This window comes from Stegodyphus dumicola, chromosome 3 (assembly GCF_044657685.1).
Source record: "Stegodyphus dumicola isolate Sdum_Otavi_A_Nest chromosome 3, ASM4465768v1".
Taxonomy (NCBI): domain Eukaryota; kingdom Metazoa; phylum Arthropoda; class Arachnida; order Araneae; family Eresidae; genus Stegodyphus; species Stegodyphus dumicola.
In genome coordinates this window covers 13,427,798-13,446,879 of record NC_140770.1, presented here as the reverse complement: position 1 = coordinate 13,446,879, position 19,082 = coordinate 13,427,798, and the positions used below count along the sequence as shown (strand labels likewise).

Here is a 19,082-nt window from a genome sequence, read left to right as displayed (position 1 = left end):
GTATTTTATACTCATAGTAAATATATTTAATTACATTTGCCTGCCATCTTAAAAACGGCATTTTCAACAGTTTCGAATACTTAACTATGATTAAAATACATAAAAACAGCGTTTTTTAAGATGGCTGACAATTGTAAATATCTCTCCAACAATTGCGCCAACATAAATCGCCGAAAATCCAAACCAAAGCAGCACCATTTTTTTCAGTACCAGAATAAGTGAATCATCTCTTCATTTGAAAAGAACATAATTATTATGTAAGGTCATAATTATATCCCCCCCCAAATATCCACTGAACATTGGTAATTTGACTAACATTCAAATCCTGGCCAACAGGCTGGCTGCATGCATATTTGCATGCTTTTCCAAATGTGTAATGTGATTTGAAAGTAGTTTCCCTGAAAGAGTACTCTATGGAGGCATTCTTTCCATTAGGCCAGATACCTTTGTAGGGTACTTTCTAGATTAGAGTAAAGCACACCAGACAGATAACCTTAGTGTGCTCTTTTGAAACAGAAAATTGAAAGCAATCTTTGACTGCTTTTGTTAAACTTATTTAAAAAAATTAATGTCAATATTCATAAAGTTTCCCTGATTTATAGGACTGAGTGTGGCCTTTTTATTGCTTATGCATTTTCACAGTTTATACTGGGCATAGGAAATTCACAGCTCTTTGGCACTTTAAATATTCTTACATTGTAACAAATAAATTTTTAGTTTTTTAAATACAATTTGAAGTGATGATGGTGTGACATACTTTTCTAATAATCAGCAATTTAATTTTTTTATTACGTATATACATAATAATGTTAAACAATTTGAAATTGAACAAAGTAATATAAGACAATTCTGTTTCTATGAATTTCTGTTGTCATGATGCTCATAGAACATGTAAGGGCTATTGGGCAGCAGAAATGACAAATCGAATCAAGCCTCGGTGCACAAATTTAATATGTTCCTGAAGGCCATGTATCAACCAAAATTGCTTGCTAACCAAAATAGTTTTTCCCGTGAGAATTAATTAAAATTTAAATAATTCATTCCTGAACTTTAAATGATTGTTTTTTTAACCTTTGCAGCAGTACTTTGTGCCTAATATACCAAAACCAATGGAAGTCATTAAAGCAAGAAAGATAAAAACTTATTAAAGAGATAAAATAGACATAACTTTAATTTAATTTTACTGTGCCGGTGAAAGGAAGAGACAGTGTCATTAAGTAGAAGATGATGACGAAGATGTAATTGTTTGGATGGAAAATTCCGATTCATAAAAACATTAGGTAACTCTCTTTAGGAGGCTTTATTTTTACCTTTCTTTGTTTATTGAGAAGAAATTTGACTTTGACATCTCCGAGACGTTAAGAGCTGTCTTCGGCAGACGTCGTGCAGTATATTATTGTTGTTATGTAGCATGTAAATTTGAAAACTAAACGATCTAAGTTTGCACGTGAGTGTCCAAATTGAATGGTATTCTTCAAACACATATTTTATTTATATGTCAGGGGGTTAAGAAAATGTGATTTGCAGCCAAATGTTGTAAACATCCACAAAAACAAAATTGACTATACTGAACAATAAATTAGCAGGCACTTGTATAGAAGTGGGTGCCCCTTCGATTGGAGACACATTTTGGCAATGAAACCCCTTTTCTGGTTACCATAATATTTTTAACTGTTTTAGCTTCCTGTTTTTTTTTTTTTTTTTTTTAAGTGAAACTAGATCAATGTGTACATGGAGAAAAATAAGGCAGAGCTCAATGCCTAGTTTTTGCAATTCTCTAATGTTTTTTAAAGTGAAAAATAGATTGACATGTACATGGACACCGAATTTATGCAATTCTTTGACTTTTTGTTTTGTTTTTTTGTAGCAGCCATCTTAAAATTTTGCCTTCCTGGTGCCAATCTTGCCGTCAAAAAAGAATCGCCCAAAAAACAAGGTGCACCCAATTATAAACTTTTACCAATTAGCAATTCATTCAATATCTATGCAACACAATATTTTTAATATATGTGTATAATAGTAATATATAATAAGTAGAAATATCAATTCCAAAGATGTCTATCCATAATTAGCAGCAACTGGTAGCCAGTACAGATTAAATATTTATTTTTACTTCAGTTAACATTTGTGGCCACAATTCACTTGCCTGTTTCATACCTGTTTCAAAACATTTACATTTTTTATAGTTTTGTGGTAAGAAGATAATCTATTGCTGAGGTGAAGAAAGCAAGCGTGTAAATTATCCAATATGGAAGCTTATTAAGAGAAAGGTTTCAGTTCTGGAAATTTTGAGTTAAAATTCCAAATCAGCTACATTAAATGATGGAAAGGGGAAGAACCCAAATTAAAATGAAGAATAAAGGGGCTATTGCAAATTAAAATTACTAGTTTGCTTTCATGTTTTTTTACCTTGCACAGTCACACATATCCATGTATATATATTGTTACGAACTGGGTACTAATTGGTGATTTTTTGTGGTATGTGGACATCGAGTTTGTGTAGTTCTTTGACTTGTTATTTTGGCTTTGTGTAGTGCCAGTTTTTGTCGCAAAAATCACGGCTACATAAAGTCAAATAATTGCACAAACTTGGTATCCATGTATACATATACCTATTTTCACTCAAAAAACCATCAGAGAACTGCACGAATCATGCACTACACACTCCCTTGACTTTGTCCATGTACACATCACTTTATATTCACTTAAAAAGTCAAAGAAGCAGCTAATAAAAATATATATAATCTCAATAAACTACATTTTAAATCAAACAATAAAATAACATAAAAAAAGGAATTCATCTTATGAACTACACAAAGGAAATATCCACTTACCTTATTTACAAATTTCAGTCAAACAAAATTCCGTGGCAGCATCCAAAAACTTCCTAAAATTATCTGAACTAGAATTTGTATACTGGTAACACCACATAAATTCACAAAAATAAGTGTAAAAAAATATCCTCCGCGGTGCCAGACTATTAGTGGCATTTCTGCAGGAACCTTTCTTGCGACGAATCCATCGGAACGATCTTTATGTTCGACCATACGCATTTCCTCATACAAAGAGAACATATATAATGACTACTAAGTAAACCTTGATTTACACACCTGTCAGTTAATGCTCGTTTTCCCTTTCATTCCAAATCATATACAAACTTTACATTAATCACATACAGCCATTTTACGGTGTACAGCACAAAATAAGCAATGTAACTTCCAGGGCTGTGGAGTCGGAGTCGGGCAGATTTTGGGGTAAAAGGAGTCGGAAAAATCAGGTCGACTTTAGTATTTGTTGGACAGTTTGAATTCGGAATGAAATTATTGAAAAAAATTATAAAGACAAGTTTAATATATAAAAAATTATATGACAAGCTGAGTTATTTTTATTTATGGACTGTATACATTAATAGATAGTTATTTTCTATTTTATTGCCATATTAATAAATAAATATAAGGGAGGAAGATGGATGTGATATTTGCCATTAGTGATTAAACTGAGTCCTTTAGTTACAAATCTCACTGGTAAATTTAGGTAAGCAGCAATAGCAACAAGAACTCCTAAAATTGATGCCATTCTTAGGAAGCGAGCAGGAAAAGAAGCAATTATTGATCAAGCAACGCGATAAGGAAGTACATATTTGATGATAAAGAGATTTTTAGAATTAAGAACTTTTTTTAGGAGATGTAGATAACCATAATGTTTCACTATTAGAAAGACTGTGGAATGGTCTTGCAGAATTGAAAACTCTTCTTTCTATACCATATATAACCACAAAATAGCTGCAATCTGAAGAATGGACAAGAGGCAGGAATGGAAGAATGGGATGTTTGCTCTTTCTGAAATGGAGGGTTTATTGCAGAAGGAATATTTCTTTAATGAAGAAAAGAGAAAATAATTTGCTAGACAATGAGATCTTGCTGGGTTCAATATATGGAGATCCGAAACACCGAATTTTCTTGGATGACGAACAAATTAAAAAGGCAAAGAAAGTCATCTATGAACTTTCATTAAGAATGAAATTATTCTCAGAACAGTTGGAGAATTCGAATCAGGACAGTCAAACTGCAGACACTGCAATTGAGTCTCTATCATCCTCTTCCAGTGATGAATTAGATTTTGAAAAATATTTTTGGATAATATTGAAAAGGCTAAGGCAAAGCAAATGAAAATAAAGAACCAAGAGCCTTTAGATGTAATACTGAAAAAATACAAATAAGATTTCTACATGGCCTTAGAAGAAATAGAGAAATATGATTGCGCTTGCAAGACACCTCTTTTAGAACTTAAGTGAACTTATGTTTATAAAAATCTATCATCAAAAGTTAAAAAAAGTAGCCCTAACAGTAGTAGCTCTTCTTCCTACTCAAGTTTATGTGGAAAGACTCTTTTCAGCTCTGAAGTTTATCAAATCAGATCTATGGCCCTTCAACAAAGAAAATCTTGCCAAAGCCATACTTTTCTTAGAAATAACTAATGCCAGTTTTTCCATTTCGTAATAAATGCTAACTAATATAAATAATTTGCTGTGCCATCAATTTTTTTTTTTCTGTAACATCTATTACTTCTTTTATATTAAAAAAATAAGCTGTAACCCATGTGTATGAGTGTGTGCATGTACTCATGGGTACCCATGTGCTGTACCCATGAGCTGTAACCCATGTGTATCCATATATATGAGGAGGTCAGAGTCGGAATCATTAAAACTTCAGGAGTCGGTTATTTTCCCTACCGACTCCACAGCCCTGGTAACTTCCTATCTGAGAGTTACTTCCTAATTGTTTATTGAGAGTTAAAAATGAAAAATATTAAACTGATGTTTCCAGAAGGCTCTGAGTGTTAATTATATGACATAGATTACCTTAAAATATCTTTAAAAATAATACATTGTCGACTTTTATGTTCACACCTGGAGATACCATTCAGCATCCAAGGCCAAATTCATGAACCAAATTGTTCATAATCCGAGATTCAACTGTATTATCTACGTGGCATCTTGCTGAATAGTACTAGGTTTCTAATATAGGTCATTTATGCAACTTTTTTCTGGAAGTGGTGAAATCTCCCACTGCTCGATAAATTGATGTGTTGTTCTCAGAGCATTTCTGAGGTAAAAAATAATAACAAGTTCTAAAAAAATGGTAATATGTTGGGGAAATATGTGGAGGATGAGGCTTTCATATCCCAAATTTTTAATTTGCTGTATAGTTAACACTGCCATATGTGTTCAGCCATTATTCTGAAGCATGTCTGTTTACTCGTAATGATTGCTACCACTATCTGTCATGCACTTGCTGCATAGCTGTAAAACCTTGCCTTGTTTAATGGCCAATTCATTTACAACTTGATATTCATTATATGTGATATCTCAATGTATTTATTTTTTAAGTGACATAAATAATGATGTTTGATTCATAGAATGATTATGGGATATGTGAATGCTTACATTAACAGAAAGTTTAAGTATTGTCCCCCTTTCTTGTCCTAGTCTATTTCAAGTAAAATGAAACAAAGTATTGCCTTAGAAATGAATTTATCAGAAACAGCCTTTGTCTCAATAATTGAAGAAGAGGATACTTTTGAAAATGGTAAGTTCCTTTTTTTAGTTAATTAGGTGAAAACAATTTACTTTCTTTTCATGCATCATTTATGTAATTTTCATCTAATATTGCTTTATTTAGAATTATATTATTATATGGCATATATGCAATTATATTATTCATGTTATATTTATGAAAAGTCTGAGAAACTGTATTTCTTGGTATGCTTTACAAAGCAAAATTAATATACATAAAAACTGTAGCAGCAAGAAATCGGCGAGTCAAAATGTAACAGTGCATATCTTTCCAGAGTTATTAAAAAGTGACATCTAAAGGGAAGTTAGAAATATTTAATGTATCTTTTAGATGGTCTAGAGTAGATTTAAGGCTGCCCCTTGGTTTATTGCCAAGTTGTTTCATTTTTGTGTCAGCTTCCTTTTGTATTTAAATTAATCCTTCATAAGATGTTTTTAAAAGACAAGCAAACATTTATTAAAAGATAAATCATACTTATAACTTCTTTAATTCTTTTGTTCCAATCCCTTTGATCTTTACTTTTCATTGATGTTGATATCGCTGAAAAAATTGTTCTGTTCGATTTTTCAACCATACAATTTCCTTGTAGGTGGGAGGTTGAATTTAATGTATGAAGAAATCCCTTTTTCTTGCCCAAGTTTTGAAATTGATTTGAAGTGAAACAAGAACCTCGATCTGATATTATACGATCTGGTAATCTAAGTTCTTCTATGAAACTCAGCAGTGATTTCAGTACGTTTTTAGAATATGTGTTTTTAACACCATGCAATCGAACAAATCTGGTCGTATTATCATTGACGATTAACAATTCCTTGTTTCTTTTAGAACTTGTAATGAAAGGTCCAAGATGATCAGTGTGTATTGTTACAAAAGGTCTGTGGCTTGGAGGAATAGGATGTAAAAGACCCTGTCTTTTTCCACTTGGAACTTTGTTGATGAGGCATTCGAAACACATTGATATATGTCGACGAACATATCTCTTCGTAGTAGGAAACCAGTACAGTTTTTTTTTATTTTTTAGACAGTCCTGTCAAGAGCAAAATGTTCCATTAGGTCATGAAACTTCACAACTATGCTTTTTCTCATGCTTTTAGGTACAACATATATAAGGTACCTCACTTTGGAATTCTAAGTTAATGTTGGAAGTGAGGAACCTAAGAACTGATAAGCGAATAATCGCTAGAGTTCAATGACAAGAAACAACAAGAGAGAAGGTTAACTAACCCTTTATTATTTCGATAAGATTTAACAAACTCCGCCTGGGAGTGTACAAGTAAAGTCCGCACTTTGGACTTGAACTTAAAAGACTAAGAATTAAAGTAAAGCTAAGATTAACTAAATAAGTATAGCCAAAACTATCAAGGTTCAATTAGAGTTGGCCCCTTAACTTATTTTACTACGAAGCTTAGCAAGGGCCTGAGTACGGCCGAGCGTAAAAACAGCTTTGAGAGAGAGAGCGGCCAAAAAGGCAGATGCGCGTAGTTCAGAAACTCTGATTCTCTCTCTGTCTCAGTTCGTAAGTTCTGAAGTAACTTCGTGGTTTAAATACCGCTCCTCCTCATTAAGTTATTGAGAATGATTCCAGAACTATGTTCTGGCCGGAAGTAGTAAGTTGAAGTTAAGAATTTGACAGGAAAGGAACTTTAACTTAAAATTTAACTGTTAATAAAATTAACATAATCCTTACACATATATTAACTTCTTTTCTCCATCCTCCACAATACGAAACAGTCTATTCCTTTTCAAAATATAATTCTCCACATTTTGATTTTATTCTTAGGTTCTTTCACTTTGGTCTTTTTCAAGATCGTTATTAATTCTTAGCTTTTTATCTGTATGCTGTGTCATAAGAATTTGTTCATCTAAATTTATGGTCAAACAAACTTCTAAATTATTTTCTATTGAAGAATGCATTTTGACTGATGAATCAATAATAGGCGTTCTACTGATTGCATCGATATGAGACATTTTAACCCCTGGTTTGTGGCGTATTTCAAAATTCTACTCTTGAATAAGGATACTCCAGTGAGCAATTTGGGGATTGCTAGATTTCTTTGCATTCATGTAAACCAATGCATGGAATTCGGTAACTACCGTAAATTCAGTACTGAGTAAGAATTGTTGAAGTTTGTCTACAGCCCAGACAATTGCCATTAGCTCAAGTTTACTTGAATGATAATTCTTTTCAGCTTTTGTTGTCTTCTTACGCAGTAGATAAGTTGCCATTTGTCGTTTATTCCGAGTTGAAGTAACATGCCATACCCTAGTACCTTCTGAGCATGCATCAGTAGAAATCATCGAACTTCATGAATGCTTTTAGGTTCTGGGAATTTTGATATTACTTCAACTTTTCTTGATCCTAGCTTTATTTCGTTTTTATTGATGATAAAACCTAAATATTCTATTTCTTGTTTGGCAAATTCGCATTTCGGTAACTTCAGGCTTAGCTGCACGTAGTGTTTCGAATACTTTAATTAATTTCTGAATCATTTCTTCCCACGTCCTTGCTGGAACAAGTATATCATCAAGATAGCACAATACTTCTTTATTACATGATGAGGATAATGCATGCTACATCAATTGTTGAAATTCCGCAGGAGTGTTAGTCAAGCCAAAAATTATTCTTTTAAATTGTCCACTTTCCTCCGGTGTTACGAAAGCAGTTTTCAATTTTGCACTTTCAGTTAATGGAATCTGTAAATATCCATGTGCTAAATCTAGCATTGTAAACAGAATACACTCATGCAATGTTCTAATAAATCATCTATTTTAGGCAGGGGAAATCTATCCTTTATGGTTTGACTATTGAGATATCTTCCATGTGTTAGAGCTCAAACGATGAAGCTCTAACTTTGGATTCATGTGCGTACTACTAATCTGTATTCACCGGTCTTTTTCTTTACTAATATGACAGGACTAGCATATGGGCATTGCGTTTGCTCCAATTTCTATCCATTCTTGAACAAATTCTTTGATCGCATCTCTTTCAGAGGTATTTGTTCTATAAGGCTTCATACGTACAGGCTTTGAATCATCGATTTCCTTAATGTCCATTTTTATGAGATCTGTGCACCCTAGTTCTGAAATATTTAGTGTGAAGCAGTCTCTGTATTCATTCAGAAAATGCAGTAACTCTTGCTGGTGATCAACGTTGAGGTCTGAGCCAATTTTTAACTTCGCTTAAATTTATAGGAACTTTTGTGTTGTTAATATTTTTCCTTTTTGCTTAGATTGAGCTCAATTCAGAAATTTCAGTATTTAAACATAATTCAACTTCTTCTGCTCTCCCACCGCATTGATCTTTTTGGAGCTTAATTCTTCTTTTGCCAACCTTAATCATTGGTATACAAGTTTTGCCATTTTTAATTTCTAATAAATGGCCAACATCTTCGGAAGGATTTTCTCTCATAATTAATCCATTATCTACAAAATTTGTCTGAGAACTGATAAGACTGATCGTATTTTTCTCTAATTCATATACCTCAGGAGCTTTAAGCTAGACTCAATTTCTCTTTTCATCAATCTGGAGGTTACTAAATAGTTCATCTTCCCAATATCTGAAGTGAAATCTTTTTCCTATTCTATAAGCAATGTGAGAGAGATCAAGCCATGTGCGTCTGATAATTAGAGGAACTGGCTATGCATTATCAGGAACAAGGTAAATATTTACGCCTTGGCCTTTTACATTATCAACTTCAATATCGGCATTCCTATATAGGTCATTAAGGATACCTTTTCATTTCCAAAACCATACAATTCATTCACAGCAGGTTCAGGTTTAAGTTTCTGGGCAACTGAAGTCCTTTAGAGGCAACAAGAATTCCCCGTATCAATTAAAGCCTGTATTTCTTCAGAATTATTGAGTTTTGCTTTCTTCAAATATGAATTGCCCTCTTTTGAATTTTCGCCATCTTCCTCAACAGAATAATTTTTATCATCTGAATAATTATTTTCAGCTTTAGTAGCACAATTTTTAGCTTTATAACCTGTTTTATTACATTTTTGGCATATTACTACTAGTTTTGGCAGTGGACAGCCCTTTGAAATGTGTCCAAAATTATTACAACTGAGGCATTTTGGTTCACCTTTTTCATTATGTGTGATACCTTAGAGTTTTTTCTTTTCGTTGATTGAAGCAACTGGACCATCTTTAAAGGAGTTTTGTTTGTCATAAGACCCTTCTTTACACGGTTGTTTATTGTTGAAAGTTGACTTCAAAGTATCATAATCATCTAGTTTTTTTCAACTAACATCTAGTTTTTTTCAACAGTTGGTCAAATCAGATTAGACATCAATGAAATTATCTTTTACTTGAGACATTTTACGTATTATCTGATCCATAAGATCACTCATCATCCATAAGATCACTACTTTAATTCCATTTATCCAGTCATTAAAAAAAACTTCTTAACTCATATGCAAAATTCTTCCATGTGTTTTCTAAACTCTTACTTTGTGAAATATTTTTGATGTCATCTTGTACTGTTTTAATAAAAGCTTTTTAACTTCTCTATCGTTGTTTGCAGTCTCATCCATTTCGCTGGGGATTAACTGAGCAATATCATACAGAAACAAGCCAAGCAAATGAGTAACCCAAGTATTTTCTGGTATTTCAACTTGTTTGGCCAAATGGTCAAACATAATAAAATATAAACTTATATCATTTTCATCAGGTTTAAATTTTTGCATCAAACGATGAAGCTGTAACTTTGGATTCATGTGCGTACCACTAGCATTTTAATTGGTTCCATAATTTGTAGATCTATTTTCTGCTTCAATACATAATTTTTGAAGTTCAAATTTCATTTCATGCTTTCGTTTTCATTCCTCATATTCTGCTTTTCGCTTCTTCATCTTGACCTTTTCATTCTTCAGTTTCTTCTTTTCGCCTACGTTCTTCATCTTGACGTTTTCATTCTTTAGTTTCTTCTTTTTCTTTTCTTTCATTTATTGTAATGGTCAACCATTCTTTGGTGCATTCTTCATCATGCTCTTTGCTAGCCAAAATTATCTTTTTCTAATCACTAATTTTATGACTCTCATTTACATCTTCTCCCAGTTCTTCAGCTAATATTGTTAAATCGTATATTTTTGCTTTACCGAAAATAGACATTTCCGTACTTATTAAAATGCATATATATATATATATATACTATTATTATTAATGTCCAATTAGATAACTTAATAGAACACAGTTCTTGGTATTTTATAAGTTTGTTTGACATTCTGAATGTATTTCAAAATTTTAATAAATGAAAAAAAAATTAGACTCTTTTTCCAAAATAATCAAAAAAATGAGAAAATTAAATTTTATAATAAATATATTATATCAATCAATGCACATACCTTGAAATTCAAATTCTTTACATCTTATTCACGTGTAGCAAATCATTGTAGCTTTAGGCTTAGGTTTCAGAATTATCCCACTTCTGATTTCTGTTAACTTCCTTTTGCATTTAAATTACTCATTCATAAGACGTTTTTAAAAGACAAACAAACATTTATTAAAAGATAAATCATACATGTAATGTATTCTTTAATGTATTCTTAAACCCACATAATATAAGAGATGTTTTTACTGTGTTATACCAATATACATTTTCAAGTGTACATCATCTGAATAAATATAAAAAATCCAGAAATTAGCTGTTGCCATTTCTCAGTATATATTCTGTCTAATAATAATAAATAATTTATAATTGTGCTTACATATGGTAACCTGAGTAGTTGAATGTTATGGAAACCCTATTATGATATAATTGGTTGCGTGATTTTGGTGAATTTGAATGATGGGAAAAGATTTGGAAAGGCTTGTTTGTGTGTTTCGGGTTTTGGATAAGACGTACATTGTTATTTTGTGGTGTGGTAAGATTAATTCAAAGTTTCTGTACGATTCGGAATAAAAAAATCATTAATTGACTGATGTGTAAATGAAGGTTTAATTAGTAGCCATTATAGGTATCCTGTTTATAGGAAGGAAATGTATATGGTCGAACGTCGAAGGATACCGGCATTATGGAGAATATTTTTTTATTCTTATTTTTGTGGATTTATATGGCGACTCCAGTATACAGATTCTAGTTCAGATAATTTTAGGAAGTTTTTGGATGCTGTTAAGAGATTTTGTTTGACTGAAGGCAAGGAAATTTGTAAATAAGGTAAGTGGATATTTCCTTTGTGTAGTGCTAAGATGAATTTCCTTTCTTATATTATTTCATTCTTGATTTAATATGTAGTTTATTGAGATTATATATTTTTTTGTTGGCTGCTCCTTTGTCTTTTTAAGTGAATATAGAGTATGTGTACATGGACAAAGTCAAGTAAATGCGCAGTACCTTGTTTGTGCAATTCTCTGTTTTTTAATGTGAAAATAGGTCAATGTGTACATGGATACCAAGTTTGTGCAGTTCTTTGACTTCTTATTTTGGATTAATGTAGCAGCGCTATACAAATCACCACTATACAAAGCCAAAATAACAAGTCAAAAGAATTGCACAAACTCGGTGTCCGTGTATCGCCAAGGAGCATCCGCAATATATTTTTACCCTTTTAGGTTTTCTTATAAAATTCAAAATTAATTTTAAAGGGCAATAAAGGTATACTGTATTTAATAATATAACATTACTAGGAACTACTCTTATATGCACCCTCAGGTCGCCAAATTTCTCGCCAAACATTTTTAGCAAGAAACTCCACGCTGCCATATTACTATCTAAATTTTTTGTCTACGTTTCCAACTCCAAAAATGTGGTTTTCTCACATACAAAAACCACGTGTTGAACACACAATTTAAGATAAAAATCCGAAACAAAAACAAACAATTTAGATAGCAAAAACGAAGAGTTTCTAACCAAAAATATTTGACAAGAATCCATGTACACAGTAATATTTTAACATCTTTGAATTGCACAATGTAGGCGACAAACGAATCTACGAACTACGCACACCGCGCTTTAATAAATTAACATAACAACAATAAATTTCAAAGAATACCATCTACACAGCATCCTGTTAAAACTTTAAAAAACATCTACGAATTGCACAATCTAGGCATTGCGCACAGATCAACCAAATAAACTAAACTAAATTACAAACAATTCAAAAAACAACAATAATTCATAGTAAAAAAACAATGAACATAACATTCTACAAAATAAAAACAGTAAAATAAAATGCACTTACCATAATACATTCCTAAATAAAATTTCGCCAGTCACACAATGTCTCTGAATAACAGTGCTGCAAATCCACACAAGAGCTATCAGAAACGCCCTTCTTCGTACGAGTTATCATAGCAGCCCCGTATTTTGGACTCCGTTTTAAAAGTCACACAGAAATTCCAAAAATACACTTCAATCCTCATAAACATACACGTGAAGAAAAGACTCATTAACAACTCCAAGATCATACCTTTTAACACTAAATTTACTTTCCACACGATGTAAAATACGCAACTGAAATCTTCCCACCACATCTATCATTGCAACATAGGCCATTTCAAAACACGCACGACACGAACCAACGAGCAATTAAACCACTCCAGGAAAAGATTTTTCAACATCAGCAGGGCTGCCATACAACACACAATCATGCCAAAAACCAGCACAGAACACATATTGCAACATTTGGTGAAATTAGGGCTCATATAAGAGTAGAGCCGGAACTACTCTTATATATGCGCTCGGTTGGCGACAAATTTTTTGCCAAGCATTTTTGTCGAGAAACTCCATGGCGCCATATTACTATCTAAATTTTTTATCTACATTTCGAACTTTAAGCCTAAAATGTCTGCTGTTTTTGCAGATGCAAAAACCATGTTTTTAATGCGCAATTTACGCCAAAAATGCTGAGACGCTGAGACACAGAGCATACAATGTCCAGCATACACTAGTGAATAAAATCAGCATAAACTCACATGTGAACAAAAGACTTGTTAACATCGTAACTTTTTTTATACTAAATTTGCCTTGCACGCAATCCAAAGCATGCGACTGAAATTTTGCCACCACATCCTTCATTGCAACATAAGCCATTTCAAAATGCCCGTCAAACCAACCAACCACTCTAGCAAAATAAACTTTTAACGTCAAAAGGGTTGCTATACAAACAACATCATGCCAAAAACCAGTGCAGAACACATACTATTTTGCTGTGATATTTTGTTTTCAAATAGTTGGTAAATTCAACTTTGACTCTTAAAAGTATTTCGAAAATATTTCTGAAAATTAGAACATTATTGATTTTTAGTTAAGTATGGGTTAAAGATGTTTTCAGCCTTTTTATAAATATTTTAATACTTTCATTGTATTTTTGATTTTTTGTTTTATTGTAATATTTTTTATTGTTATGCTTATTTATTGTTATTATAATGGTAGTTTTATGGTTTATTTTGTTTTAATGTAATTTGTGGCCATAAGACTTGTATTAAATGTTTATTTATTGCATAGAATTATAGATCTTTTAATTCTGTATGCAACAATTTTGGAATTGTAAAAATAGCTCACTCAAGATAAGGAAATTTTATATCCAAGGGGCTGTCACCAAGTTGGCAACTTTCTGGAATATTCACAAAAATACATTTCTGAAGCACTACGACTGATTCTTCCTGAAGTTTCCAGAGCCCTGCTGCAGAGTATAAATATGGATGAGAAAGCTTGGGAGTTCAGTAGTAAAACAGTTATGAATCAGTTATGAGATTTAGCGGTTAGCTGAACTGCGAGTTAGGGTTTATCCTGAGAATGATCTATGAAGCTTTATGATTTATTTCGTGTATTAAGGAGGAATTGCTGAATATTTATTTGCATTTCCTTGAGTTACGCTGCTCGACATTGAAAATGCAACACCAAGAAGGAGTGGTCAGAAAGTGATGAAATTTGGAACAAAGACAGAGACAGCAAGCAGCAATAAATGATCTTTATTTCAAAATGATAGTCAGAATACAGAGCGAAAACGGTATCGGCTCAGTAGGATGTAGAACCACCACGGACAGGATTGCACGAAGAAACACGTCTAGGCATAGAGTCAATAAGAGTGCGGATGGTGTCCTGAGGGATGGCTCTCCATTCCCTTTCAACCATTTGCCACAGTTCGTCTTCTGAACGAAGCAGGGGCAGAGCCTGCAAACGGCGTCCAATCACACATCCCACCCATGTTCGATTGGTGATAGGTCAGGAGAGTACGGTGGCCAGGGAAGCAGCTGTATACCTTGCAGAGCATGTTGGCAGATGCGAGCACTGTGTGGTCAGGCGTTATCCTGCTGAAAAATTGCATTAGGCAGCCCCTGAAGGTAGGGGATTGCCACTGGCCGCAGTACATTATCTAAGTATCGTTGGGCTGTCATAGTGCCTTGAATACGAACTAGAGGTGACCTGGAATCATAGGCAATAGTGCCCCAAACCATTATGCCACATTGTCGCACGGTGGGGCGTTCCACAGTTACTGCCGGATTAGATCTGTCTCCATGTCGACGCCACACACATATGCGGCGACTGTTACCGCATAAACAGAAGTGTGACTCATCTGAGAACACGACGTTTCGACATTCTGTCATCCACATCGCTCCAGTCCGGCATCATTCTAAACGTTGGCGTCTATGCTGTGGGGTCAATGGCAGTCTTCTTAACGGACGCCGTAATACAGGCCACGTTCAACCAATTGACACGAAATGGTTCTGGTCGATACGGGAACATCCAGGGTGTCTTGCGCATGCTGCAGAATCGCGGTACAAGTTACTTGCGGGACCGCCACTGCTTGTTGGCGGATGCGTCGATCGACGCATGCTGATGTCACTCTGGCTGCACCTGCACAAAATAAGGAATTCAGGGAAATAAGGAGTATTTCTCATTTTTTAAGCTGCTGTATTCAGGACAAGCTAAGATGATTGAACTAGTTATAAATCACACTAACTTGTTTATTTACATAGGTTCACATTCATTTACTATTTTAATTTTTTTTTTCTATACTTCACAAATGTTCTCATTATTCTCTTCAGTCATATAGACTGCATTTTATGCCATACTTGATGAAAGATACTTGTCATTACTAAAACCTATATATTTAGAGTGTATAATCTGCAAGGTTACATTTTTAGGTTTCTGTTTAAAAATATACCAAAATGCTTTTTTTGTTGTGTATAGTTTCTAGTTAATGCAGTAAGTTAACTTTCGGGATGTTAGAGTCATTTTGCTCGAATGGATTGTATAACAGTTGCTTCCTTTGTTCTGTCTTGTACAAAACACATAAATACTTTTCATGTTTTTTCTTTAATATTTTTTTTATTATTATTAACATATAAGCTTGAATTATAACTTTAAACACAGTAACAGAAATAGGCATCCATGATGCACACTATTATATAAAACAAATTTCCTCATAATGCATGCATACTAAAGCATAAGTATGCTTACTGGAATTTTACATTCATATAATGTATTTATAATCAGATGGATGTTTTAATTGATTTCATTTACTACACTGATAAAAATATGCTTATTTATTTTATATTCAGACTAAACTTTTTGCAAAAATTGGAATTTACCATCATTGGAGGCTCAAGTCTAAAATCTTTGAAAAATTTACTGTACAAACCAAACTCTGTTTTCTTCTGAAACACTTGGGTCAGAAATCTTCCCTCCATGGAAACATCTTATTTCAACTGATAATGTCATCTTCTTATGCTTGTAATACTTGGGAAGAGTATATTTTTAGTGGTTACAAAAATTCTCTGTGTTACAACAACAGAATGTCACTTTTCAGACTCCAGGTTATAAAATTCCTTTTTCAGTGTAGTTACCATCTTCTTTTTGCCTTTAGTACATCTGGAGTTCACTAACCTGTGTTACCTTGGGAATGTAATTGCAACTAGTAAAATGCTAAACCTCCTCCTTTATTTTATAAGATTATGTACCCTATATTCATGTAAATGAGCAAGTTATGATCATTTGTAATTAGGTCAGTTATTTTAATCTATTAAATCTCTAACACCATTATGATTACTAAACTAGCAATTTCTTGAAATTATACAATTGCTTGAAATTTTTTTCTTGGAACTTTAACTGCACTAAAAAAAATTTGTTTCCTCAGCAAAGCATTTTGCACTTCAGTGGTACACGCCTACATGCGAGGTGACTCTTTGTGGCCATGCAACTCTAGCTTCAGCTGCAGTCCTTTTTTCTGTGTACAGTAAGTATATTTAATCCTAGTTCATGTAGAGTAATAAAATTTAAAATGAAGTAATTGATTTTTATGTGCATTATTTGCTTTTATTTAAATTTATACTGTATGTAATTAAAAATCTCTGAAATCATGTAGTTTTCTGACAAAGTTATTAAATTTTATTACTAAAATTGGCAATTAATATTGATCTGAAGAATTTTAGTTTCTCATTAAAAACCTTACATGTTGACATTTTTTGTATAAAAATGTAATAGGTTCCCTCCTTTCCTTCTATCAGGGTTGCCACGCTACCTGGAAAACTGGAAAAGTCAGGGAATTCGAAAATTGACCAAAAAATTCAGGGAAAAGTCAGGGAATTTAAATATTTTAGTCAAAATCTGGAAAAGTCAGGGAATTTCATATGGTGATCCCCCCAAAAAAAGCGAGTTTTGCGCCGATGTTGGAAGCGATCACATTCTTGGCGAATTGTGTATCCCGTGAGCGTAATTTGGGCACCTGGCATAGAGCCAATATTCACAGCTCCAATTAGATTGTCTTTTAGAAAGACACTGGCATAGAGCCAATTTTCGCAGCTCCAATTAGATTGTCTTTTAGAAAGGCAAAGCAAGTTTCCAGCAGCTTTGCTTTCCAGTAAACTAGAGAATCGCATGTGCATGTGCAGTGCACGTTGAACTAAACAAAATACTTATTCTTGTATAAAACAAAATCGGTTTAATCCTAGTATATGGTTTAATCCTAGGTACCATGGATGTTAGAATCAAAGAATATATATTCTTAAGAAGGAAAAACTTCTCTGCAAAAGGAGTGTCTCCGTTCCAACATAGAGGGAAACAGCTGCGTGCGAAATATCTGTCCTCGAAGCCTGTGTCGGAGTTCGAAGGTCACTTTATTAAGAGTTCGTAAAATGAATATCATCCAAAATTTCGTTAAACTTTAAAAGAAAAGAAAATATTTTTTTCTCGCAAGTAAATTCATTAATGGATTAGTTATTTTGAGGGAGGGAAAAAAAAAAACCATACGAAAATCTGTGTCTAAATTATTGCGAAAAATCAAAAAAAGAAACCTTTTGTCAAGGAACATTTCTTCTTAACAACAGTTTCTCAATTTCCTGTACACATGGCGGAGAGGGAAATTCTGGCAGCCAGGTTTCGTCGCCAAGTCCCTTGGTGAATTTTTCCTCCGCTTTCTAGCGGTGTAATAGCATTACGTCTATGGAACCTTTCCTTCTTTACATAGACGTTCTTTGGTTAGAATAACCTCCATGTATTCTGTTCTAACCTCCATGTACGGTACCCCCGGGATTTGGTAACATTATGCTGAGCAGTAAAACGGGTCATTTTGGTGTTGGTGACAATTTTCAAAATCGTGCCAAGGCCTTACCATATACTAGAATTTCACCCCAAAATGTTTTAAATCTTTTTTTTTTTTTTCCTTTTTAATAAATGCCCTATTTGTTATTTTGTAGTAAAATAAAAAAATAGTAATCAGTCGTCTAGGCTAACCAATTTAATATAACTATATTCGCTAAAATATCGTTGATTATTCTAATTCAATATTTAAGTAATTAACTTTATTTTTATGTTATTCATATCATTTAATGTTGCTTCTTCCCTCTAAATTTATTTATTATAATTAAATAATACTTTCAAATTTCAGAAATTTTTCTGTGGCGTAATCCTGAAATTAATTCTAGCAGTATGATGCCATACCATCATGAAATTTAATGCACATATTTTTTGCTTATGTATGCTGCTAAATAATTATAAAATACCTAAATTTATTTAAAAATATCATTAAATAGATTTATTTCTTTTGTTTAGCTGCAAAATATCTGCAAAAAAAAGACTTTTTTAACCCTTTAACTGTCAAGTTATTTTGATGATTTGGGTACACAAATTGTCAAATTTTTTTATTGGAAAAACCAAATGTAGCCGAAATAAACATCTCCCGATATATATTCAGGTATGACAATACGATGCACTCAAAAGAAAAAAATTACCCCGAGAAATACTCGGGCGTGACATTTTCGAACACCAGTGCTATAATGATGCCGAGATATGTGCCCGAGATAATCTCGGGCATGACAGTTAAAAGGTTAATCCAGATTGGGCAGATTCTAATCTCAATCTTCAGTGGAGAAATCAACTTCTATTATAGTTATAATAGTAATGCTTTGGGAATTATATATATAGTACTAGCAGCTTCGCAGCCAGCCTTCGTCTGGCTTTTAAATGTACCGGAAAAATGGCTGAAGGGAACACCAAATGTTAAACTTAAAAACTGCGTAGAATTTTACTCTGCAGAACAACTTCAGAAAAAAAGTTATTACCT

The 19,082-nt window shown here is 33.1% G+C and overlaps 1 protein-coding gene across 1 annotated transcript in view; it reads left to right on the top strand.

Moving 5' to 3' along the window:
• LOC118195927 (phenazine biosynthesis-like domain-containing protein 1) overlaps window positions 1-19,082 on the top strand; it is a 77,257-nt gene that overhangs the window by 14,872 nt on the left and 43,303 nt on the right. Inside the window, exons 2-3 of the mRNA XM_035367266.2 lie at window positions 5,489-5,588; window positions 16,659-16,757. Coding sequence (XP_035223157.1) covers window positions 5,489-5,588; window positions 16,659-16,757 — 199 coding nt within the window. The remainder of the gene's footprint in view (window positions 1-5,488; window positions 5,589-16,658; window positions 16,758-19,082) is intronic.